General features: G+C 57.6%; 2 protein-coding genes across 9 annotated transcripts in view; one reads left to right on the forward strand and one right to left on the reverse strand.

The window, feature by feature from the left end:
* Window positions 1-10482, forward strand: part of ANKFY1 (ankyrin repeat and FYVE domain containing 1) — a 79472-nt gene extending 68990 nt beyond the window's left edge. For 3 of the 8 annotated variants that reach the window (XM_047089882.1, XM_047089879.1, XM_047089883.1), the window contains exons 20-25: window positions 2689-2866; window positions 3329-3419; window positions 3724-3848; window positions 5149-5295; window positions 6315-6405; window positions 6786-10482. In XM_047089882.1, the coding sequence (XP_046945838.1) occupies window positions 2689-2866; window positions 3329-3419; window positions 3724-3848; window positions 5149-5295; window positions 6315-6405; window positions 6786-6918 (765 nt within the window). In that variant the 3' untranslated portion in view covers window positions 6919-10482. The other 5 variants (XM_047089886.1, XM_047089881.1, XR_006964133.1 and 2 more) reach the window with 4 other exon arrangements.
* Window positions 10483-13509: 3027 nt separating this feature from the next.
* Window positions 13510-24558, reverse strand: LOC124519556 (neuferricin). The gene is made up of 4 exons (XM_047089887.1): window positions 24053-24558; window positions 19376-19516; window positions 15920-16106; window positions 13510-14239 (listed from the first exon to the last, which is right to left on the reverse strand). The coding sequence occupies exons 1-4, from the start codon at window positions 24351-24353 to the stop codon at window positions 14020-14022; spliced, it is 849 nt and encodes a 282-aa protein (XP_046945843.1). The 5' UTR covers window positions 24354-24558; the 3' UTR covers window positions 13510-14019.
* Window positions 24559-24621: the final 63 nt, after the last annotated feature.

The following is a 24621-nucleotide window of genomic DNA, read 5'->3' on the forward strand; positions in this document are numbered from 1 at the left end:
CATTTGTTAATGGTTTCCTTTCTTGTGCAGAAGCTCTCTAGTTTGTGGCCCCACTTGCTTATTTTTGCTATTGGAGTCAGATCCAAAAAATCACCACCGATGCTGATGTCAAGGAGCTTACCACTCTTAATTCTCAAAAGCAGAAAGGTGTAGGAAAGTTTTTACATTTTACAAAGGAGAAGATGTAAGGTCAGAAAGAACCCCCCGCCCCCCTCCCCAAGACTGTGAGGGAGTCGGTAGCGTGGCTGGGATTTTAGCCACTTCTGCTTGACTCCAGAGCCTGCCTTTTCCCAGAGGACACGCTGCCACCGGACAGGGGAGCGGTCTGAGCCAGGATGCGGAGCCTGGAGAGTGCGTGTGGTGTGCTTTCACCAGAAAAGTGGTTGAAATTTGGGGAGAGTGTAGGAGATGTGGTTGGAGAGGCGGGTCGGGACCAGATTGTAGAGGGTGGCATTTCAGAGCAAGAACAGGGAGCAGCCTTTATCCTTTCAGCAGCGGAGAAGCCAGAGCGTGTCCAGAGCTATGGGCCTGGCGTCACCTGGGTGGCTCCTAAATGCTGTGGTTGTTGGTGTCTCCTGTCAGCCCCAGGATGTGCTGCACAGCTAGCCTTCAGGGCGCTTGATCTATTCGATAATATTTATTAAATAAATAAGAATTTGGGGCGCCTGGGTGGCACAGTCGGTTAAGCGTCCGACTTCAGCCAGGTCACAATCTCGCGGTCTGTAAGTTCGAGCCCCGCGTCGGGCTCTGGGCTGATGGCTCAGAGCCTGGAGCCTGTTTCCGATTCTGTGTCTCCCTCTCTCTCTGCCCCTCCCCCGTTCATGCTCTGTCTCTCTCTGTCCCAAAAATAAATAAAAAATGTTGAAAAAAAAAATAAATAAGAATTTATTTTTTATTATTTTTTATTTTTATTTATCTTTATTTTTAAATTTTATTTATTTATTTATTTATTTATTTATTTATTTATTTTTAAGTGTTTATTTTTGAGAGAGAGCAATGGAGGGGCAGAGGGAGAGGGAGACACAGAATCCAAAGAGGCTCCAGGCTCTGAGCTGTCAGCACAGAGCCCGACACGGGGCCCGAACTCACACACTGTGAGATCATGACCTGAACCGAAGTCGGACACTTAACTGAGCCCCCCAGGCGCCCCTATTTTGTATTAGGAAAGCTCTCTGCCCAACGGGGGGGGGGGCTTGAGCCCCCAACCCCATGACCGAGAGTCCACGCGCTAGTGATTGAGCCAGCCAGGTGCCCCTCTGCCATTTGTGTTTTTGAAAAGTACTTTTTCAGAAACCTTCATGACTTGTTACGTGTTAGAGCTGAGAGAGCATTGACCTTTGTGGTGGGGAGTGAGGGCATGGGCAGGGTCACCGGCGCAGGGGCCGAGGGGAGGCAGTGGCCGTGAGGTGGGTTGTAGAACGATTGGGTGGGGGTGGCGGGGGGGTCTGGTGGCACCAGGCACAGACTGGGTGTGGGGACCAGCCAAGGAGGTAGACGTGGGCCTCGGAGTAGTGAGGAGTCGGGCCACGTGTCCATCTGTCCGAGAGCCGAGAGGTTAGAGGGTCACGGCCTCTTCACCAAGGCTCTGCCGCTGCGTCACGAAGGCCTGAGCTCGCGGAGGGTAGGAGTCCCTAGAAACAGCTGGCCTTGCCAATAACGGCCATGCGGTTTAGTGTTGGAGCCGGGTCGTGTCGAAACAGCACCTTCACCCAGACTCCCCTGCCTGCCGGTTAGCCATCTTCGAGGTTAGCTATGATCCCCAGCACACGCAGCACCCTCGTGCCCGCGAGCACCCTCCACATGTCCTCCTGGATCTGTGTGTGGTTTCAGTGGGCGCCCCGGGATCTGGGGAGGCTGGGACCTGGAAGTCAGGGTGTGAACCAGAGCAGCTGACCAGTGCCTCCACTCTCCCAGGTGGCCTCAGGCCTCGGGAGAGGCACAGACTAGATTCTGTCCTGTAGCAGCTGTCTCGGAACTCTGTCAGAAAGGGGAAGGTTAATGAGGCGGCAGGACCATGTCTGAGGGGCCTTTCTGCTTTTGGTTCTGTAATTCTCCGGTTAATTTCTGTCTTCTAAAAAGCAAAATAAAAACAGCACATGCTCATTGTGGAAAAACCGTACGCGCGTAAGGGTATAAAGCTGGTGGTGTCTCCCTTTCACCCCCAACTGGAGTGCGTGTGGTGTAGACGCTTTCACACGCCTTCAGGGAGTGTGTGCGTGTGCACACGTTTCTCTCTCTCTGCAGAGGAATCACACTATCATGCCGCCTGCTAACTCGCCTGGTTTTGACTTACTGTGGCGCAGACATCCTTCCACGTGAAACCACACACGTCTGTCATCCCAGTGGCCACCTGTTGTGTTGTTTGGTTGCGGTAGTTTTCGTAACTGAACCCTTCTGGCAACCTGGTTTTGCCACCGTAAGCAGTGGACGTCTGTACGTGGACCAGTGGACTCACCGCGGTCCCGCGTAGTTTCACGTCCTGAATCTTAGAAGTAGAGTTCCTGTGTCCTGAGGAATGGCTTTCTGACGTCCTGCCGATTGCCGGTTCCGGCCCGGGACGGGTTTTGCTGTCTCCCGCCTCCCCGGGAGTGTGTGTGTGAGGCACGTGCTGCCGGCCAGGCAGGCGCGTGGGTGTCAGGAGGCAGGCGGGCTCGGGCCCCGTAAGTGGGACCTTTGCTGGTTGTGCAGGGAGGCCGCTCACGTCATGAGCCTCAACAGCTTCTTGCAGGAGCCACAGTGAACGAATTAACCAAGCACCGCCAGACTGCCCTGCATCTCGCCGCCCAGCAGGACCTGCCCACCATCTGCTCCGTCCTCCTGGAGAACGCGGTGGACTTTGCTGCTCTGGACGAGAATGGAAATAACGGTAGCCGCCAGGCATTCCCCTGTGCCCCGTGCCGAGTGCCCCGAGCAGGCCCCCCGGTCCGCAGGTGGAGGTGCCCTGCACCCGTGGGCCTGCTTCCCTCAGGGAGGCTGGCTCTCGCAGCAGCAGAGCTGTGGCAGGGAATGCTCTGGGCGGGGCATCGGTCCTGCCACCGCCCACCCCCGGGCAGCCTCCCATCTTCGTGGTACCCCTAGAAGCCTACAGCGGTTTCCCGTAAAACCAGGAGGTCTCACCTTGGGGTAACCGTGGAAAAAGGAAGCAAAGTGTTACGAGGTTGCGTTGACGACTGACTGAGTCTTGGGGGGTGGTGAAGACCGGACGGGATGGCTCTGTGAGTGGACAGTGGCTGCTCTGGCTGTGTCCTGTTTAGAGGGAGGTCCGTGAGCGGTTGAGATTTCCCACGTGGGCGTCTGGGCTCGCACAGTAAGAGGGTTTACTCTCCAGCTCTTCATCTCGCGGTCATGCACGGTCGGCTCAACAACATCCGGGTCCTCCTGACCGAGTGCACCGTGGACGCCGAAGCCTTCAATCTACGGTGAGCGCCCGTGTTCCGGAGCAGAGGCCTGGGCTCCGCGTCACCTAGCGTGACCCTTAGGGCTGGAGGTCACTGCGCCTCGCAACAGCCCCGGGTGCGTGCGATACAGCTAACTGGCCTCTAGGGCACTGGACCAGCTTCGGTACCTTGGACATTTTCGTTTTGGAAAATGCTCTGTAGAAAACCTTTTATGACCTGTTACGTGTCCTTGACCGTGTCCGGCATCACAGGTCCAGAGAGCGCGTCTTTTGTGCGTGGTGACCGTGGCGGGTCTGTACCTAACTTGTCCACCTTGCTCCCTCAGAGGCCAGTCGCCGCTGCACATCCTGGGTCAGTACGGCAAAGAGAACGCAGCCACCATCTTTGAGCTCTTCCTGGAGTGCATGCCTCAGTACCCTCTGGACAAGCCGGACGCGGAAGGAAACACGGGTGTGTGATACGGTGCTCGCGTGTCCTGGAGACACAAGAGCCGGGCACACGGCCACGACTGAAGGGCGCTCCGTGGGTGCAAGTGGCAGGTTCTGTGAGCAGCTGTCACCGCTGCCTGGGGTGGAGTCTGGCAGTGTCTGATTCGGGGCACGCGTGCGTCTAAGTGTCCCTGGTGCTGCAGAGCCGTGCCCGCGTCCAAGCAGGCCTGCCCGTCTCTTCTGACAGCCCTCCTCTCTCTGCTGTGCACCCCGCAGATGCTCCAGAAGGGGGAAGCGTGTTGTGCGCGTGTTGACGGGCTGTGAAAAAGTGGCAGGTGACAAACGGACGAGGCCCCTGTCCTGGTGCTACTGTAGCTACCCGGTCGCTGTGCTAATTTGTATGGCTTCAAGTCATTTTGTACACGTACTTCTGCATTTGTGTTCTTGTTGGATGCGCACAGCCACCCAGAAAGTTAAGCGGTGTGGGCAGTGCGTCCCGAGTTTTCACGTAAGGAACAGCGGTGAGGCCCCGTGCTGCCGCCATGTTCCCGGTCCCCCCCCTCCTGCCACACAGAGCCTCCTTGGCCTGTGGCAGAAGCTTTGTCACCAAGGAACGTCCTGAACCTTAGCACAGGACTGAATATTTTATCGTTAGTTCTTGGCTTCAGTACATGAACGTGTTGTTAAGCTGGCAGTGACGAGCCTGAGCTGGAGGGAGTCGGCCCAGGAGAGAGCTGGGGGCCCGGCACACCCTCCGGCCGCTGTCCGGGAGGCGGGAGGCCGACGAGCAGGCGCGTCACGTCCGTGCTTCTGAGTTGCACAGACCTGGTTCCGATCGCCTAGCTCTGTCCAGTTCCAGCAGGCGACCCTGGGTTCGTAACCTCTCTGTGCCCCTTTGCTCATCTGAAATAATAACCCTCGTCCGCCTGGACTGTTTAGAAAGTCATGAGAAGGAGTTGAAGTGTGGGGCCCAGGAGAGGGAAGCAGAAGGGCTGCCGTGGGCGTAGCGGGCGGCAGGCGGGAGGGCCTGGCCGGAGCCGGGCGCCCACGGGGTTCCCTGGGTGGGCCTCCAGATTGAGTTTCGTCACGCGACAGGGGCTTTGGCCGGCCAGGCTTGTGCTGGAGAAAGGCAGGTGGGACGGCGCGTTTTTCCTTCAGTGTCTGGTCCCTGCTCTGTGGCTCTGGAGCGTGTCCTGGAGCTGGGGCCGCCCTGCGCCCCCCGTGGCGGTCAGTGGGGCTCTGCTGACGCACGTTCTGCCGCCTTCCGGCGGCAGCAGTCGGGGCTCAGGTGGAAGGAGCCCTCCCGCGCTCTTGTTTTCCAGTGCTGCTGTTGGCTTACATGAAGGGGAATGCCAACCTGTGCCGTGCCGTCGTCCGCTCGGGAGCTCGCCTCGGGGTCAACAACAACCAAGGGGTGAACATTTTCAACTACCAAGTTGCCACCAAGCAGCTTCTGTTTAGACTGTTAGGTGAGTGGCTACTTGCTGCTCATCCAGCGCAGACACGGGCACGGTGTCGGTCGTTCACGTGCCCCGGTGACCTCTGAACCCAGAATGACCCGAGCCGGCCGCTTTCCAGGGTGCTCCAGGGCCCCTGTCAGCCCTACGTCCCGGTCCTACCGGAGGCCCATAAAGGCACCTACGCATCGGCTCGTGGGGGGGGCGGTCACCCCTCCACGGCTCTGGCCGCTCATCTATCTGCACGTCCTTTGTGCTTCCGCGGATCCGGGTTCTCCGCATTCTTCCGAGCGGCCTTCTGCTCCAGCCCCTGCCGGCTCCCCCTCTGTTCCCTTGTGGCGAGGAGGGTGGCACCTTGGTGGCTTGCTATTTGCAAGTGCCCTCCCTTCCCCTCGAGGCGGCCGCAGAACGGGCTTCTCAGCCCTGTGGTCTGGGCAGAGGAGCGAGCTCTGCAATGTTGGCATGGGTGACGTGCCCGGCGTCGCTTGGCAGACGGTCTGTAGCCCAGCCGGTGCCTGTGTGTGGCGCTTCTGTGGCGCCAGCTGGAGCCGCCCGCGGGCCAGCGTGGCGGGCGCTGGGCAGACACCGGCTACGTGCCGCCTCCTCCCTGCGAACTCGGGCGACTTGTGTGGGCGCGGCTCTCGGAGCCGTGCGGGCAGAGTTGGCGTTCAGCGAACGAGCCGACAGTTCCCAGCCCGAACGCGCCACGCTTCCAACGAGCCCCGCCACGGCCCGTCGCGCTGTGCTCTCCCCCGTGTCCCTGCTGCTGGCGCCCACACCGCAGACCCAGCCGGCCACGGCGCCACTTCGCCCCTTGCTCTCGCCCCTGCTCGTCCCGTCCCGCCCTGCCCGCTCCCCCGCCGTCCCCTTGCCCTTCGGCCCCTGACGGTCCTCCTGGCCGCCCTGACCGCCCGTGTCCCCCGCAGACGTGGTGCCGTCTCCCCAGCTACCGCTGCCACCCCCGCCCCTCCCGGCCCCGGTCTGCCCGGCACGGTCACTCTGACGGGCCCTTCTCTCTGCCCGTGTTACAGACATGCTGTCCAAGGAGCCTCCGTGGTGCGACGGCTCCACCTGCTATGAGTGTGCGGCCAAGTTCGGAGTCACGACGCGCAAACATCACTGGTAAGGCCCCGACGTCGTCGGCGGGGTCGGGGGGTGGCTCGCCGCTCCTGCCTTCTCCCGTGACCAGCGGGAACCCGCCAGCACCCCACGCGCACGCTGGCCAGGTGTGGGGTTGCGTGCCTGTAGCGGCGTCGCTGGGGGCCCAGGCTCCCTGCCCTCGCCGGCGGTGTGCGTCTCCCCCCCCAGCACCGCAGAGCTGGGCCGTTACGGCCAGACTCCCCCGGCAGCAGCCAATGGCTGGGTCTCCATGGACTCAAACGACGCACGTGTCGGTGCCACGTGGCGGCCACTGCACACCCGGCCCGGCCCTGCCCCGGCCCTGCCCTGGGAGGCGGCTGCCCTTCGGGGCCCCCCTCACACCCCCCGCTTTGCCTCCACAGCCGTCACTGCGGACGCCTTCTGTGCCATAAATGCTCGACCAAGGAGATCCCTATTATAAAATTTGATCTGAACAAGCCCGTGCGAGTTTGCAACATTTGCTTTGATGTGCTGACTCTGGGGGGCGTCTCTTAGTGAGCCCGCCGGCCGCACCCCGGTCGCCTCCTGGGGGCCGCTCCGCGCGCCAGCCTCACCCACCCAGAGCAGGGCTGGCCCTCCCGTCTTCCTGCGGCAACAGACTGAACCATTAAGGACCTGCTGTGATCAGTCCCGTTCCCAAGGATTCCGCGTGGTTGTTGGCGTGTCAGACTGTGGTCGGGGCCACCGGACGCCTCCCACCTTGGACCAGGCCGTGTGCCTCGTGGCCCCTGCGATGGGCATCGGGCCCCACTCTGCTTGCAGCACAAGGACCCTGGGAAAACCCTCCCCCTGCGGCAGCATAGTGCCCGCGGGGAGTGCGCCCGCAGCGGGAAGCTGGCCTCACTCGAGGGTAAGTGGCTGTGGACTTCTGTGCGCAGTTTTCATAAAGATTATAGGATCCTCTGGCCCAAAGTCTTTTTTTTTGTTTTGTTTTGTTTTGTTTTGTTTGAAAAGCTAAGCTGTATTTTAGGGAGCTAGCCCTTTAAAAAAGGCGAAATCTTTCTAAACAGGGTTCAAAGATGAGAGCTGAAAAATCGTGGCCTTAACTGAAAGCTTTACCGTATCCCTACGACTGGGTGTCGGGAGGGCAGTGTCCCGTTCTCTGTCCTGCCACATCCTGTCTGCAGAGGCCTCGGTCACTCTGCCGCTGGGGCGCGGTGGTGGAGACGCGCTCTTACCGCGGCGCGCTGTTCCAGACGGCTGCGCTGCCCACGTTCAGAAACGCCCCCGCCTCCAGCAGCCCTGGTTCTGATGGCCAGCTTGCATCGGAGCTCAGCGCACACTTCCTGCGAAGAGTCCCTCCCCAGGAGGGACACCGTCACTGGGCCTGGTGACGGGAGGGGCAGCGTGCGGCCTCGGGCCGGTGGCTGCCGGGTCGGCCCGCGTGTGCGAGCCTGCGGGGAGGATGCTGGGCCGTGAGCGGAGTGAGGCCCTCGAACTGACCGGCCCTCAGTCGCTGCTCGTGTGTGTGCTGACCCCGCAGCGCTGAGCTGCTTTTGAAGGTTTGGCCGGTTTGAAAAAAACACAAACAAAAACGTACGTTTAAAGAGAAACTTCCACCACTGCTTTAAGAAAACTAACTCCGAGGTCAACACAAGCGTTCACGAGTTTTTCTCAGAGATCGACCGTCTTAATCGTAATACCGGTTTCTTCTGACATTTGATAACCACTGCATTGTTTTTGCATTAATGAAAATGGATATGTGTGTAAAGGGACTAAGTATTTTTCTGCAACAGCCTGGTTGTTTTCGTTTGTTTCTTCGGATAGTGGTATGTCCTCTCTGTTGCTGTAGGTTTATACATTCTCTTGCCTACATATGTGTGTAACATGAGCTGATAAACCAGAGTGCTACTTTTTAATATTTCTGTGATTTATGAAATATATATGCTTTCTATGTTAATAGGAGCTTGTGCACAATGTTTAAAAGAAAAAATTAATTACAAGAGTTTTCCTGTCCCCTAAAGTCTGTGACATATTTCATGCAGAACCTTTAGGGAGAAGCACCTGGTCTTGGCAGACGCCTGCCCACCTGAGGCCTGTGGTCGGTTTCCACGTGCGGGTGCCTGGACTGGGCCCCGAGGAAGTGGGGCGTAGGCAGGTGGCTTGACTCCTTGGTTGGAAAGTAAGATAGTTATGCTTCCGATGCGAGTCGAGGTGCTCGGCACGTTTACACCTGCTCTTTCCACGTTCACGGTGGAGAGTCAGTCGGGGCGTGGCCGGTTGTTTCGCCCCCGCCCTACCGTTCCCATTCCCAGTAACAGTCTCGCCTCCGATTGCACATAAAATCTTAAAGTTGTGCTGAAAATGTGCGACGTGAAGCTTCCGTTCCTGCACAGAGTCCAGGGGCGGCTGTGGTGCTGAGCAGAGACGTGGGGGGACGCTTGGGGAGTCCTGCACTGGCTTCAGGGGCGTCCTCGCGTGGTACACGGGGGCGGCCTGCCCACAGTGTCGGGGTGCTCGCTGGCCGCATGCAGCACGTCCCGTGGTGGCTGGCCGTGGGACGCCCTCGTCACTGCCCAGGCTGGGACCTCACACGCTACAGAACTGCCTAGCTCTTCGTGACAATTTCACCCATAGCTTAAATGCTAGCAGCAAAATCTCAGTTTTACCCATTCAGAAAATTGCCAACTGTAAACAGTAGAGTGGGAAGAATAAACCTCATGAAGTACAATTTGTGCATCAGTGAATTAGCTCTAACTGCTTCCTGCTCATCGCCAGGCTTCCCGGACTGTGCACTCGTAGCCGTCTTTCCCTTTTTTAAATACTTCCGTGTGCAGTACAAGCCACGTGCTGTGCGCAAGGCCAACGGCTAAACTGACTTGCTGTGATCCTCTAACGTGGGAGTTCCCCACCAAACGTAAGTGCCTGCACCTAGGACTTTTTAGCTCTCTGTGGTTTGTAGTGGTGTCTCGCAGGATGATGGACTAGAACACGAGTTCCGTTTGCAGTTTGCTGCCCGCACTCTGTCAACCCCAGTTCCCAGGCTGGTCGAGGCTGGACCAGACCGCTCAGGTCGCCTGCCGAACCCTCTCCAGGAGTGGGGTCCCTGTGACCGCCCGCCCTCTACCTCAGCCCCGAGTCACTTCTGGCCGTGCCCACTCCTCTCCCTGCCCGGGGGCCCTGCGTTCACGACCACCGCACACTCGTGCCCCCTGCCTGTTACGCTGAACGGAGTTGCGCTGACCTTGTCCAGAGGCGTGGAGTGGGGGAGAGCCTAGGGAGGGGAGGGCTGTCATCTCCATCTGGGCCGCTCGACGGGAGAGAAAGAACACTGTCGACGACGTAAATGCTCAGGCCTGAGAGGCGCACCAGGCCCCTAGGTGACAGGAGCCAACGCAGGTGAGTGTGATGCTGTCACGACGGGGACCGAAGGAGCCCCTGGCACAGCTTCTCCCACGACTGGGATTGCTGCCCTCAGGACGAGCCCCAGGAGGACTGGGCACGGGACCCCCTAATCTGAAGCGCCCCCGGCCGCAGAGACGTTCCCGTCGTGTGGGAGCAGTTCGGCGAAGAGCGGATTGCTTGCCGAGACGCGCTCAGCACGTGCTAAATTACCCGGGGCCGTCAGATGCCTGAGAGACTGTCTTTGGAAGCTCGTCGCCTGTACGGTGCCTCTTCTGTGTGGCGTAAATAATGTGCGGCCTGTCGCGACAACGTTGGCTTTCCGTAGCGAGGGGGGGTCTAAACCGCTTGACCCCGTGACTTGTCCTCCTTGGGCAGGTGTGTGCGGCTGGCTGTTCCCGTGACACCCGTGTGACACCAAGGGAGGGGCGGAGGCTGGAGGTGCACATTTGGGCTGGAGGTGCGCCTCAGTTTCCAGGCCGTTCAGGGTGGCGCTCAGTGTGGGAGGACGGCTCCGTGTGTGGGACCACGACACTCCCATCCACAGCCCGTGTGATGGAATGTATGTCTCGAATACCGGTATCAGCATTTTCTGTAACAATTCCTTATAACGAGGTAAAGTTGTGCATTTAACGTGGAAACTTTAATGAGACGATTGTAGTCACTTTTTAACGCGGAGGTACCAATAAGCATTAAAAGCAACCTTTTCAAACTCTTGATATGTGAACATATTTCTGTAACAGCTCACCTTCTAGGAGAGTTTGACTCGCCAGCAACACTTTCCAGAAGCATGTTGTTGACAGCAGTCCAAGAGTAGCTATTGTGGCGTAGCCGCCCGGCTCCTCCCCGGGATCCAGCCCCGATGAGGTCTCTCAGGAGCTGACCTGGCCCTCGCACGCTCTGGGACCCGCAGCCCCCTTCCTCTGTCTTCCAGCTTGCTCTCCCTGGTGCACAGGCACCGCTGAGTGCCGCCACAGGACAGTCCCAAGTAACCCCAGCAGCTGTCCTTGCGGGGCACGCCAGCCAGAACCCGTGGGCACACACAAGGACTGGGCACGGGCACACTCCAACACGGTTGCTGGGGAAGCACACTGGGTTTTTGTGCTTTGTTACTGATTAGCGGATGGTATTGGGCCAGTTTCCTAACGTCTGTGCCTTAGTTTCTGCGCCTGTCACACGGGAGTGTTGACCACGGCCCCTCCTGGCTCCCGCGGGTCCCGAGGAAGGTGATCGGAGGCAGGGAGTAGGCCCTTCCTCTCCTGCGAGGACACCGATGGCGGTGTGCGTGCTGAGAGTCCCCTCCAGGGAGGGCTGATGGGAGCGCTGTGTGTGGTTTTCCTGCAGGAGTGAGTCTAGGGGCTCTGGTGGTGGGAGGGCTCTCAAGGCAGGGGTTCGGTTTGTCCACCGCCAATTTCTGAACAGACACGGCCCCAGGCTGTGTGTGGGGTCTCTCTGGTCACAGCTGTCCCACAACTGAGCGAGGGATGGGTCGATGGTCTGGTGTGGCCCCTCTGACCCCAGGCTGTCCACTCTGGGGGGGGGGGCAGCTGCCCAGCCTGGTCAACACAGCCCTGCTCACGAGGCTGGTGGAAAGCAGACGGTGGCCGCTGTACCCCTTCGCTGGACTCTCTCGAGGCCACAGAAGCCCCCTGCCCGGCATCCTTTCCGACTGCCAGCACATCTTACCCGCCTGGGCCGCACCGCGTGTGGCATCCATCGCCAGGGACCTGCCTCCCTCCGCCGTAGGTCTGCCCGGGCCACCTCTGCTGGAGGGGGAAGGACGGGGATTTCTCCAGTGACCACTGGCTTCTTCATGGCGGAGCCCTTCAGCCCATTAAGCTGACAGCCTTCTCTCAGCGGAGCCGTTTGAAGATTTGCCTGGGGCCCCACCACGAGGAGGCTGTTCACGGTAAAGTACGTGCTTGGTGTCAAAGAGGACGTGAATTCTTTTTGAGCAGGAAGTGAGTGAGCAGCCTGCAGGCAGAGAGTGGGCACCCAGGGCCCTCTCTGGCCACACTTGGCTGGGGTGACAGTAAGGGGGCCTGGTTTTGCTTCTTTCCATTTTCAGTTTGTTTTGGAGGGGTCTGAACTCCTGTGGACCCGGCACCCACCCTGGGCCTCATTCCCATCCCGAGGATGGCCTCTGGGGCTCTAGCGGGCCTCCTGCCCCACGCTGTTAAGCCCCGAGGTCAGGAGCCTCGCTTGCCCCCATCCCACCCCATGGTACACAGGTGCCCGTAGACAGCTGCTGACCACGGGGGGCCAGATCAGTGGCCGTTCCCACCAGCAAGGACAGCAGGCATGCAGCCCAAGGGCCGCGTGGGTCTCAGGATAAGAACCTGGAGTTCGAGGCCCAGCTCCACTGCTCTGTGCCCTTATTAGACTCTGAGCGCCTGAGGTGCCTCATCTGCAAACTCAGGGCTAACTCTGTGCACCTACTATGCGCTGGATACTGTGGGTGTGGGACACGAAGCTGGGTAACTTCGGTCTCTGTCCAGGGAGGGAGGCGGACAGGAAACTCATGAATAAGAAAGAAGGCGGCTGTCACGGGCCACGTTAGCACAGGCTCCCAAAAGGTGCTGACTTAGCAGAGCTGTGGAGGGGTCAGAGGTGGACAAGCTCACCACAGGAGGAAGGACAGCCTGGTGCAGGCCCCGCAGGCACCTGCAGCTAGGAGGAGGCCGGAGGGAGCCGTGCACGAAGTGATGGTAGGAGAGCCACGGCTGGAGGGTCCCAGTGGCCAAGGAGTGGACGTGGGGGCCACCCTGGTCATCCAGGGGGACTGCTCGCAGCAACGCGGAGGGCGTGGAAACCAGGGACCTGGGGGTTGGGTGGGAGGAGCAGAGCAGCAGAGGAAGGCGTCCTGGATGGCTGCCGGGGTCCTCACTTGCTGTGACTGGGTGTGCACGGCCACGGGGACATCACCAGGGAGGAGAGGAGACTGAATGACGGAAATGTGGAGTCTGGGTGCCTCGGAAGTGCTCTGGGGAGCCTATGGGCCGAGAGGGGCTCTTGGGGGAGAAAAGGGAATCAGGCAAGCACTAAGGGAGGGTTCCACTGAGGCCCTCAAGTGTGACGGGTCCGGGAAGGCTGTGGCTGTGGGATTTGCCAAGTGCAGAATTTGCCCTGCTGTCGAGCTGGCGACTGATGCGGGGTGAGCGGGGCTGAGAAGCAGGGGCGGCTTTCAAGGCTGCGGCGGGAAGTAGCTCAGTGCTACAGAGTGGTGTTTCCTTCGTGACTGGAGGGAAGCCAGGGTTTACCGCACGCTCGGGAAGAGCCGAGGCAGGAGGGGGCAGCGAGGGTGGTCGTGGGGTGTCCAGGTGCCCCCTACTGCCAGGGGAGGGGAGGCAGCCTCCGCTTTCTAGTGGGCGGGTCTGGAGAGCTAGCGAGTTAATGACGAAGGACGGCAAATGTTTAGGGAAGAGCTGGGGGGACCAGGAGACCCGGGAGGAGAGACACAAATCTGGGACAGCACCAGGCTCCGTGGCCTCGCCTGAAGGTGGGAATCTCCTCCCCCACCGGCTCGACTGGGGTACGAAGCTCGTCGGGTCGGCCCAGGAATTACAGGTCGCCCTGGACGCACAACCCCCTGGGAAAGGCGTCCGGGATGGGAAACCACTTTTTACGCAGGTGCGGGCGTCTCCCACACCTAAGCGTTTAAAAGAGAATATCCTCCCTTCAAATTGTTGCTTTGTTCAGAGGCCTCTGGATTTACTGCCTCCGTATGAGCAAAAGCCCGTCCACTTCCAGAACCAGCCTCCCTGGTTTTATTGTCCTGTCTCGTGGTACTGACTGGGCTCAGACCAACTACTTGTGGCCGTGGCTCCGGGCAGGGGTCTCAGACATACAAAAAGTGGTTAAGAGTCAGGGGTCACAAGCTTAACCAGTGGGGAACACTGGGAGTTATGCTGACGTGTTAATTTACATGGCTTCTCTGTACCTGTCTGCCTGAGTCACAAAGGGAAGATGTGTCCCCTCTTCTGCAGTGCCCCCAGCGCCCTCACTGGCCGCGGGGAAGGATGCTGTTGGAGCCCAAAGCCTGTTTCCTGGCCTGGCAGTCCCATTAGTTTTGAGGTTGGTTGGCCTCTGAGGGCTCTGACGAAGGCGGCAGGCGGGTCTGGGGGAGAAGTGGCACGGACGGGCGGGCGGGCCGCCACGCCGGGTCCCAGGCACAGAAGTGTGGGCAGATGCTTCCAGGCGCTCCACTTCGTGTCGGGAGCCACGAGTGAGTGCGGCAGGCAGGGCTGTCTGTGATTAGCCCGGTGGGAAGGAGCAGGTGACGGCCAGTGGGGGGCAGCCTGCATACTCCTCCAGGTTCGGGTGATCCAAGTCCCCACGGTTTGTGTGCACAGGGAGGCCCTGAGCCTGGTCGCTGGGGGGTCCGCTGGTTCTCACGCACACACAGTGGGGCTCCTTGGCACCTGGCTTATACAGCTTCCTGGGGACACCGGTCCAGTCTCTGTTCACACCTCCGCTAGGGACAGAAGGACAGGGGACTCTTAGCGTGAATGCGGGATCTCTGCGGAGGGGGAAGGAGGAGTGATGTGGCGTCTTCCCAAGGTGGTGGTCTGCAGCCTGTGTCCCCCGGCCCTTCACACTCTCCCAGTTCCTCCAGCATCCCCTGCCGTGGGCAGAATCCGCCATCCAGTCCCGTGCCTTCCCAGGGGCAGGTGTTCCCCCACTGGCCTGGGAACTTTCCAGAAGCAGTGTCTGGACCTGATTCTCTTCTCCACTCCCCGCTGCAATCCTAGCACAAGGCCGTGTCTCCATCTTAGGGTCTGGGGCTCATGGCTGAAGGTGGGCAACCGAGGCTACAACCCAAGGCTAACGGGTCACACCCTGCGAGAGGCCCCATCCTAGGTGTCACCGGGCTTCAGAGGTGGAGCATTGCGCTCTGGCCCAGCGTGGGCCGGTCCCCGTGGGCTCACAAGGAAGGTGAGAGTCTGGACCTGGTGCCCCGTGTACGTCCCAGTGTCTGGGACCAGGACCTGGTTAGAGACCACCCTGCTAGTGGCTCCCCCAAGAACAGACTGTCAGGGCTCGGAGATGCCCTCCTTCCAGCCTCCTTCCTCCCAGGGACCCTTACTTCACACCCAGTCCCTATATGAACAGATGGGGCCGAGGCACAGGCGTGGGGAAGGCACTAGGGCAAGAAGGGGCCACAAAGACAGGGCTGGGCGGGGGAGGCAGCCTCCCAGGGGACCACTGCTCTCTGGGACCCCTGCGTTCGGGCCCCCGTGTCCCAGCCTGTCCCCTCAGGTGGGCAGGCCGTGTCTCTTCACAACTGGACGGCGGGAGCTTTCCTTTGGCCACGGTGCCTCTGCCTCCGGTGAACTGAGCCGGCCCGGGCCCAGGGTAAGCGGGTGGCTTTGGCTGTCTGCTCTCTGCACAAGGAGTCGGCCGTAAGCAGGGCAAGAAGGCCTCTCCCCGCAGAAGAGGGGGAATCTACACGGTTAGCGCTCCGGGAAGTGGCTTCCCTACCCTTCCCAGGGAGAGCTGGGCTCCTACTGGGAGGCCCTTGAGGCTGGGTGCGTGGGGGATGCCTCTTCCGCACCGCAGCCGAGGGGGCTGATGGCTGCAAGTGCATTTATGTCCAGGCTGGCCTGATAATCAGAGCAGAAAAAGACGTTTTGTCTCCCGCTTCTCAAACAACCCGGGATAATCCCCGCGGCATCTACCCGAAGCGGGCTCACCTCACGTTATTCCTGCGGGAAAGGCTGCACTTCCTCGAGTCACTCAGAGGTTGTAGCATCCTTAAGACGGCATCTCAGGTCATTGCCGCCAGGGGCCGTCCCCCACCGCTTCACCCCCGTCTCCTGTAGGCAGGAGTGACGTGTGCGGAGGAAACGGAGGGAGGCCCTCGCTCGGATGGGTCGACAGGCCAAAGCGAGCAATGGCACTCGGGCCTTCCCACGCCCAGGCCAGGGTGTCTGGGGAGCTCAAACAGAACACGGGCCCAGGTCCCAACCGTCCCTCACTGTCAGTGATGTCGGTCCTCAGGAGGCTCCAGCACGGAGCCAGCATCGAGGATGGCTACCCAGAGCGTGTGGACTTTGAAAAGTCCCCCTGGGGCAACAGCTGGGTTACGGCTTCACCGAGTCCCAGCAGGACGACCTGGAGGGAGGCGGAGAGGGCACGAGGGGAGCCTGCTTACCTCTCTGGGGAGCACCAGAGCCGGCTGCCCCTGCTGGAGCTCCACTCGGCGTTGCACGGCGGGAACTTGCGCTTCTCCTCCAGCGCCCGCCGGCCTGCCTCCGCGCCCCGGGTGATCACGGCTTCCACCTGGGCCAGTTCTGGGGTCGGGAGGCCATCCTCTCCGTAGAACCTTCCTATCACCCTTCCTGCGGTGACGGGAGAGTGGAGGTCAGAGTCACGCGGGAGGGACGCACGAGTAAACGCCTCACCTCCGTGGCGCAGTGCCAAGTCCCCAGGGTTTCTGGGTTGCGGACTGAGAACTCCTTAGTGTCTGGTGAGACCCCTGCTCTAGCTGCGGACGCCTCCAGCACGGAGGCCGTTGGCTTCGCCTCACGTGCTGACGCCGCTTCTCCGAGGGCGGCGCTGCGAGTGACCCATCCTTCCGTGCCCCGCAGTGCTCGAGGCGCCTGTCAGACAAGTGGCTGGCTGGTCAGGTAACATTTCTGTGGCTCGGTTCTTCCCCACGTACAATTATTTTGTCCGGTAGAGCTACGAATAAGTCATTTATTGAGCATTTACTCCGTGTCGGGCGCTGTGCTCACACTGCCACCGTTCTGCGAATCCTCTTAAGCACCTATGGGAGAGGAGCTGGGGTCCCCACTCCCAGAAGAGACACGGGAGGCTGAGTGGCTGGGGGGCCCATGAAGCTAGGGCTCACGTTCTCCACCCACCACCCTCTTCCCGCTCGGTCTCAGTCCTTGGTGCACTTTTAGATTCTTTCAGAAGAGCCAGCGAGTGGTGCGTGGGCCTGTGGGCCTGAGCCCGAGCAGTCAGTTGTCCTTCGGGGCAGGGGCTTTCTCGAGTCCCGCTGTCCTGCACCAAGGACAAGCAGCAGAAAGTACTCTCAAAGGGATGACCTGCCCCCGCTGTGCCCGGACTCCGGTGGCAGCTGTGTGCCGCGTGCCCAGCATTCGGGCCACCCCTCGGGTCCACTCAGCCCGATTTCGGTTCTGTTCACGTCACTTTTGTGACCTGGCTTAGGAGCCGCCACCCTGTTCCAATACAGCACGTACTTCCCTCTGCTCGTGTCCGACCTCTAAAAGACACGGCGATTCTGCCCGTCCCGTTTCCACTGCCCCCAGCCTCACCCGAACTGTGGACCCCAGCGGTGGCCTCCCACCTGCTCCGTCCACTTCGGTCCATGCCTCCCTACCGTTCTTCCCGCACAAAGCAACCGAGCCATCTTCATAAAACACGAGTCACGTCCTGTCACCTCCATGCCTGGTCTGGCCCTCCAGTGGCTTCCGAGAGTACGTGGATCAAACACAGACTTCTTGTCAAGGCCTCCAAGGCTACAGCCGTCCCTTCCCCCGTCGTGTGCTGCAGGCTCCGGCACACGGGCTTCTTTCTCTTCGCGGACCGTGCCTCGGCACCGCCGTTTGCTCAGCCTAGAACGTTCTCTCTCCAGACCTCAGTCTGACTGCCCCTCACTCCCAGCCCCTCCTAGAGGCCTCCCTGACCGTCTGCTCTAAAGGTGCCACAGGCCCCTCCCCCATCACACTGGTTTTAGTCGTACACAGCCCTATCTGGAAACGCGTCATCGGTTTCCTTATTTACGGCATGTCTCTCCCACCGGTGAAACCCCAGCACTCACAACAGCTTCATAGGGAGCGTTCATCTTAAACGCTTACTAGAACAAACGAAGGGTCGGGACCAGGCTTGCAGCCTAGGAGTCGGCCTAGCAGAAAACTTTCTCCTAGAGGGTCTCCGTGCAAGGCGACCAGCCCGTTGTGGTGGGTTTTAGAAGTGAGACCCCAACAGAGGGCAACAGTAATAGAGGCAACAGAGAAAGACTTGTGGGAGCCGTGTCCTGGGAATGGTGGTCACCACCGGCTGGGTCTCCACACCAGTGCTGTATCCAGAACACAAAGAAAAGAGATCTCATCTGCTCGTGCAGCTTGGCCACGTGGCTGCCAAGGTGGCTTCCCGTCTTCACTTCCGTGCGCGCAGCACAGAATAAACCTTCATCCTCTGACGTGGCCTGAGGGTTTCTGGGCCCCTAAAGAGCCTAACACGGCCCACGGCCCATCGAGCGAGCTAACAGCACAGGAGCTGCACCAACTCATCGCTGGCCCAGCTCCCACCAGGACGGAGCACAGCTTATCCATCGTAGGTATTCAGATAGACGTGGACTGTAGCTAAAATCTGTCTGAAGCCTCTCGAGACCACATCCCTCCCCTGCCCTCAACACGCACACTAACACCCTTCAGACAAGGCTGGTTCGCTCATGTGCACAAACACATCAGTTTGCTCCCCAAATGTCAGGATGACGTGTTTGCACTGGCACCCTTTGCCCACTCTCAGAGCTCTGTCTTTATTGTTTTGTGTTAAGATTTCTTGTCCTTATTAACCAAAATGTTTCAACCAGCCTCCTGAAGGTCTGCAGAGAGGTCCGTTCCTTCAGTGGAACAGAGGCCAGACACGGTTGTGGCGTCGGGAATGACCCGGGGCAGACTGGGTGACAATAAAGAAGGGGTCTGCGGGCTGGGAGGACAAGAGCCCACCAAGAGCGTGGGGTGGGGACTGGAAACAGAACGTAGATGGTATGAAGAAAGGCCTGATCAGTCAGATGTGGAGGGAGCAGAGGAGTTAGTACAGATGGCAAGGTTCTCAGAAGAGGTGACCCGGGTAGTAATGACAGAGCAGATATTCAGAGGTATTAGGGGCAGAGAAAGAATGCCTCCAACTGAGACCCGTCCCGGTGGTGAGGTGACACCGATGTCCCTCAGGAGCTCAGCTGCGTCCAAGGTGGGTTACAGTGAGAGGTCAGGGCTGCAGGGGATGAAAAGAGCCCAACCACCCAATGTCCAGTGTTTACAAAGCCATCTAGTGTTTAGAGTCTAACATTTCTTTAGGACACCATTGGTTGTCTGTTTAAAAGGTGATTCCCTCAAGCATCACAAGTAGCAAATGCAGTGCCCTATGTGACCGGCTTTAACAAACGTGGGATTAGCCTGACTTCTACCCGGGAGACGGGTCCTTCAGGATGGACACAGACTAATGTTTGTCTGTCTCCTTACAGAAGAAAATAAAACAGTATTTGTCAAAATGGAACACAAACTGAGGCTTCAAGCCTTCCTGACGGACGGGGTGCTGAAGCCCGACGCCTGGGGCACAGCGAGGCGCCTGGAGCCGGCTGTTCAAGGGTGGTGCAGGCAGTCACTAGCTCCGGGGCAAACAGAAGCCAAACTGAATGGCTGTGCCATCTTCTCCCAAGATTAAGAGAGAGGGAAACCGGTGTCCCAGCCACGTCCTTCTGGGACGCATTGCCACACTAACCACCAGAGTTTAAGGTGAAAGATCCATGGGTATTTTACAGATTTTAACCTCGAGTCCAGTCCCCTGAACTCCAATCCTTTAGAAAACTGCAAGCCCGTTGAAGAGAATCTACGGAAATGGCCTGTGGAATACCTACCAACGAACTCGTAATTCTTCTCGTAGAACGACAGCCAGTTTTGAAGCGTCAGCAGCTCTGAAAATGACAAGTCGGACACATCGTCCACCAGGCCTGCTGCAGAGTGGTCCCCTGTCACAAACGCCCTGGACGCGTCTCGGCCTGCAGGAGAGAGGGGCCCACATAGATTAACCTGCAGATCACTGGCACTGCAGCGACTCCAGGAACCCCCACTCTGCTTCTCCAAGGAAAGCTCGTCTCCCCTCCTCTGGGACACATGCGCCCGGATCTTGGACACGTATTTTGGCGCTTATCATCTTCTTCGTTTACCTTCAGCAGCATTAACGTGTCTTCTGGCTTCCGTGACACTACATTCCTGGCCTTCCTCCTCCCTCTCTAGCTTATTTCCTATCAGCCTTAGGGATCAATTCTTGCCTCCTCCTCTGCTGTCCACTCCTGTGGTTTCACAACCACCTCTACGCCAAGGATTGCCAGACTTCTCCTCAGCCCTAGACCGGTGTATCCAATTGTCTACTCAATGCCCCTTAGATGTTTTACAAGTGTCACGAGTTCAAATGTCCACACTACACCAACGAGCACCCCCACCCCAGGAAACCTGCAGCCATTCGAGTGTTTCCTATCTCGGGAAATGTCAAACAGTTCCTCAGTGCAGAAATGCAGTCTGCAATACCTCCTTTATCCCTCATGTCCTTGAGTGTCTTCCTTTTTTTTTTTTAATTTTTTTTAATGTTTGTTTATTTTTGAAGGAGAGAGAGAGAGACAGAGTGTGAGTGGGGGAGGGGCAGAGAGAGAGGGAGACACAGAATCGGAAGCAGGCTCCGGGCTCTGAGCTGTCCCCACAGAGCCCAACGCGGGGCTCGAATCCACGAACTGTGAGATCATGACCTGAGCCGAAGTCGGACGCTCAACCGAGCCACCCGGGCGCCCCCTTGAGTGTCTTCCTAAGTGGTTCTTCTATCCGCGTGTCTTTCTCTGTGTGCCACTAAGCTGGCCCAAGTGGCCATTGTCGCTCATCCGAACTACTACAGTAAACCCCTAGCAGCTCTCCCTTCCTTCCCTACTATTTTTCATACATCATTTACACTGGTATTTTAAACATGAACCGATGTCATTCTCTTGATTAAAAACCCTCAGGGGCTACTGGGGCACCTGGGTGGCTCAGTCGGTGGAGCGTCTGCCTCTTGATTTTAGCTCAGGTCGTGATCTCACGGTTCCTGGGATCAAGCCCCATATCGGGCTCAGTGCTGACAATGCAGGGCCTGCTTGGGATTCTGTCTCTGCCCCACTCCCGCTCATGGTCTCTCAAAATAAACAAACTTTAAAAAATTGAAAAAAAAAATCCTCAGCGGCTTCCTTTTACCCTAGAACTATATCCAGATTCCTTAACACAGTACTCAGGGCGCTACACTGGCAGCCACCAATCCCGCCTTGCCCACTGTGCTCTCTTCCTCTCTCTCCTCCCCCTGTTAGGTTAGGGCCTCTGGTAATACAAGTGTGTTTTCCCTTTAACATTGTCACAAAAATAATTAATTGTTTACGTATTAACTATTTAATGTCTGTCTTTTCTACTAGTCTGCAAGTTTTATCAGGGAAGAGAACATACCAAACTCAGGATTGATTCCCCAGTGTCTGGTAGGGCCTAATCTTTAGTAATTATCAATAAATATGGGCTATCTGAAACCCATGCATTTATAATCAATTTTCAATAAGTCAGTTATCAATAATTATTTTCAATAATTCAAGGGAGGAAATAAGTTATTTTTTAATGTTTACTTATTTGGTTAGAGAAAGCCTGTGTGCACGCACCCAGGAGAGGGGCCAAGGAGAGTGAGAGAGAGAACCCTAGCCTGGAGCCTAGACCTCAGGGCTGTGAGATCCTTATCTAAGCTGTAATCAAGAGGATACTTAATGGACTGAACCACCCAAGTGCCCCAGGGGAAAGAAGAGTCTTCAACAAATGGTGCTTGGACAGCTGGATAGCGAGATGCAAAAGAACACACCATATATAAAGTTAACTCAAAACGTAGCAAGGACCTGAATATACGGGCTAAAGTATAAGCTCTTAGAAGAAAACACAGGTATAAATCTTTGTGATCTTGGATTAGGTGATGGTTACTTAGATGAGACACAAAAGGCACAAGCTACCAAAAAATAAACGGAGTAGACTTGATCAAAAATTTTAAATTTTGTGCATTAAAGTAAACCATCAAGAAATGAAAAGCCAACCCATGACATGGGAGAAAATATCTGCAAATCATGGTCTGATAAGGGTCTAGTATCCAGGGTTTATAAAGAACTCTCACAACTTAGTAAGAAAAAAAACTCAATTAAAAAATGGACAAAGGATTTGAGCAGACATTTCTCCATGAAAATAAACAAATGGTCAGCAAGCACAGAAAAAGATGTTTGACGCCTTTAGTTATTCAGGAAATGCAAATAAAACTACGATGAACTACGACATCAAAGCCACTGACTATAATAAAAAAAAAAGACAATAAAAAAGACAAATTTGGAGAGAATGTGGAAAAACTGGAAGTCTAATACACCGGTGGTGGGAATATAGCCACTTGAGAAAACAATGTGGCAGTTTCTCAAACTGTGAAACAGAAGTCACCACATGACCCAGGAATTTTACTCTCAGGTATATACCCAAGAGAACTGAAAACATGTCCACACGAGTGTGTCCACGTATGTTCACAGCAGTGCTCTTCATGATAGGCAAAAAATGGAAACCCAAACGTCCAACAAATTATGAACAAATAAACAACATGTGGTATATACATATACAGCAGAATGCAGTACTGATACATGACGATACAGGCTGAACTTTGAAAACACTGTGCTAAGTGAAGGAAGCCAGACACAAAAGGCCATGTGTATGATTCCACTTATGTGAAATGTCCACACAGAAAGTAGACAGTGGTTGCCAGAGGCTGGGGGGTAGGAGTGGGGACTGCCAGTGGATATGGGGGTTTCCTTTGGGGGGAATAAAAATGTCTGGAATTAGATTGGGAAGATGTTTGCACAGCTTTCTGACTATATTAAAAACTACGAGTGCCTGGGGGGCTCAGTCGGTTAAGCTCAGGTCGTCATGATCTCACGGTTCGTGGGTTCGAGCCCCGCGTCGGGCTCTGTGCTGACAGCTCGGAGCCTGGAGCCTGCTTCGGATTCTGTGTCTCCCTCTCTCTCTCTCTGTCCCTTCCCTTGCTTGCGTTCTAGAGTGCGCACTCTCTCTCTCCCTCTCTCGAAAATAAATATTAAAAAAAAAATTAAAAACTACTGAGTTGTATGGTGTAAAAGGGTGGATTTTGTATTATGTGATTATATCTTCACATAATAAAAATATTGACTGAACGAACAAATGAATAAAGGAACATATCTGCTAGACCCTCCTAGACTGTGTGGGTGGTGGGGAACGTTAAGTTAATTTGATTCCTCGGCACCCGGCACAAGGCGGGCTGCACAGTAGTGGTCAAGGAAGGGATGCTGGATGAGTAACGGGCACAAAGGAACTCAGCAGACTGTAGACACATTGCAAGAGGAAAATCACCCCAGAGACGAAAGGGTCTATGCTCACACTTGTGCTTCCCACCAGGGCAGCTGCAACAGGGGTGTGACGGGGCCAGGCGCCACCAACTGCCCCTCCCCTGACAGCAAGTGAACCCTGACTCTAGTACCAGCTCTGCTTCTGGGTCACGGGGCAGCTCTGGGGAAGTCCCTTCCCTGCCTGGCAACACCGACTGACCCCAATTCCTGCTCTGTGGATGCTTCCGGTTCCCGGAGTTCTCCCTAGAGACACGGAAGTCACTTGTATTTAAGCACCAGACGCGGCTTCCCCATTTCCCAAGACTATGACAAATGGAAATGCTTATTTAATACCAGCCGTCAGTGGCCTTAAGCTCAGCATTTTTTCTCCTCCTTAATCTGGGAGGCGGTTGTCCCTCTGGGCTGGTGGGACAACATCTCTCAAAGAAAGAGGCTGGAGATCCTGGCCCAAGGCCTGTCAGCACTTAGTTGTGGGGGCTTCGGGCAAATTCGTCAATCCCCTCAACTATAAAACAATACATTTCATCCGACAAACGTTCCAGGCCTAACGTATACGCAGCTCTGTTGAAGAGCTGTGAAGCTGAGCAGACCCGTTCCGTGCGTTCCTACCTCATAACCTTTAACGGAGACAAGCGCACCTGTACTAGAAGCGAGAACAACTTACTATTTTCAGGGGGAGCTTGGAGTGGGAGCAAAGCAAGGTTCCTTTGGATAGGAGGCGGCTGGAATCGGTCGGGGAACTCTGAGGGCAGGGACAGGTCTCACTCATCTCTGCCCTGAGCCACGCAGTGTGGCACAAAGCAGGTGTTCGGAGGCTGCGGCCGGTAGGCAACTGAAGAGGCAGGAGGCCTGCTTCTCGAACCTACGCCGCTAAGAACGCATGGGACAGACAGGGGTGGGGGTGGGGGGTAGGTACAGGCTGGTGACAGTCGGCCACGGTCCCGACCGGGCCAAAGAGGCCAGAGCGACGATGCAGCGGAGCACGGCCCCCGCACCGGTGTGAGGAACGTGGGGACACAAAGGCCGGGGAATGGATGAACGAACGAACGAATGAGTGCACGAGCGAACGGCGCGGAGGCGGCTACGGGCCCGCGTCGCAGCAGAAAAAGGCGTGAGCCGCCTCGCTGATACCTGCGAAGCCGCTATAGTGGGCCCCAGGTTCGTAGTGCCTCCGGCCGGGGGACACGTCGTAGACGCGCCCGAGCAACGCCAAGTAAAGGCCCGGGTCCCCGGCGCCGCCGCGGTAGCGGGCCAGCTCCTCGGGAACGAAAAGGCGAAGGCCGGCGCGGCCGCTCCACCAGCCCAGCCACCGCGCCGCCGCCGCCGTTGCCGCCACCGCCGCCGCCAGGCCCAGCCAGAGCCCTCGCCCGCCGAGCCCCGGCATCCAGGCCGCCGCAGGGCCCCGGCTCCTCGCCAGCGGCCGCCCAGCCATCCGCGGTCAAGATGGCGGCGACGCAGTTGTGACGTCACCGGCGCGACGCCCTCTCGCCCCCGTCCGCGTCACCAAAAGGACAACGGGGGACTGAAGGGGAAAAGGCTGTGGCGAAAGGTCACTCCCTGCCTCCGATGCCTTTCAGTCATTTTTCAGCGTAGCCAGTGAACGTGGAGAGACACCGAGTAAGGAAGCTGAGGAGGGCCTGGCCGCGCCGGGCGCCGCCCCCAACAAAAATGGCGGCAGAGGCCGCTGCGGCATGACGTAG

The sequence above is a fragment of the Lynx rufus genome, unplaced genomic scaffold (assembly GCF_022079265.1).
Source record: "Lynx rufus isolate CCGP_SWC_20201006 ecotype Redwood Valley unplaced genomic scaffold, mLynRuf1.p SCAF_28, whole genome shotgun sequence".
Lineage (NCBI taxonomy): Eukaryota > Metazoa > Chordata > Mammalia > Carnivora > Felidae > Lynx > Lynx rufus.

What these genes read in the sequence shown, in the direction of transcription:
- LOC124519556 (XM_047089887.1), bottom strand. Translation starts at nt 24,353, where the DNA reads ATGGCTGGGCGGCCGCTGGCGAGGAGCCGGGGCCCTGCGGCGGCCTGG. An exon ending in CCACTATAGCGGCTTCGCAG is followed by an intron (nt 19,517 to 24,052) that starts GTATCAGCGAGG and finishes TCTCTCCTGCAG; the next exon opens with GCCGAGACGCGTCCAGGGCG. An exon ending in CTCTGGTGCTCCCCAGAGAG is followed by an intron (nt 14,240 to 15,919) that starts GTAAGCAGGCTC and finishes TTCTGTCCCTAG; the next exon opens with CGGAGGTGTGAACAGAGACT.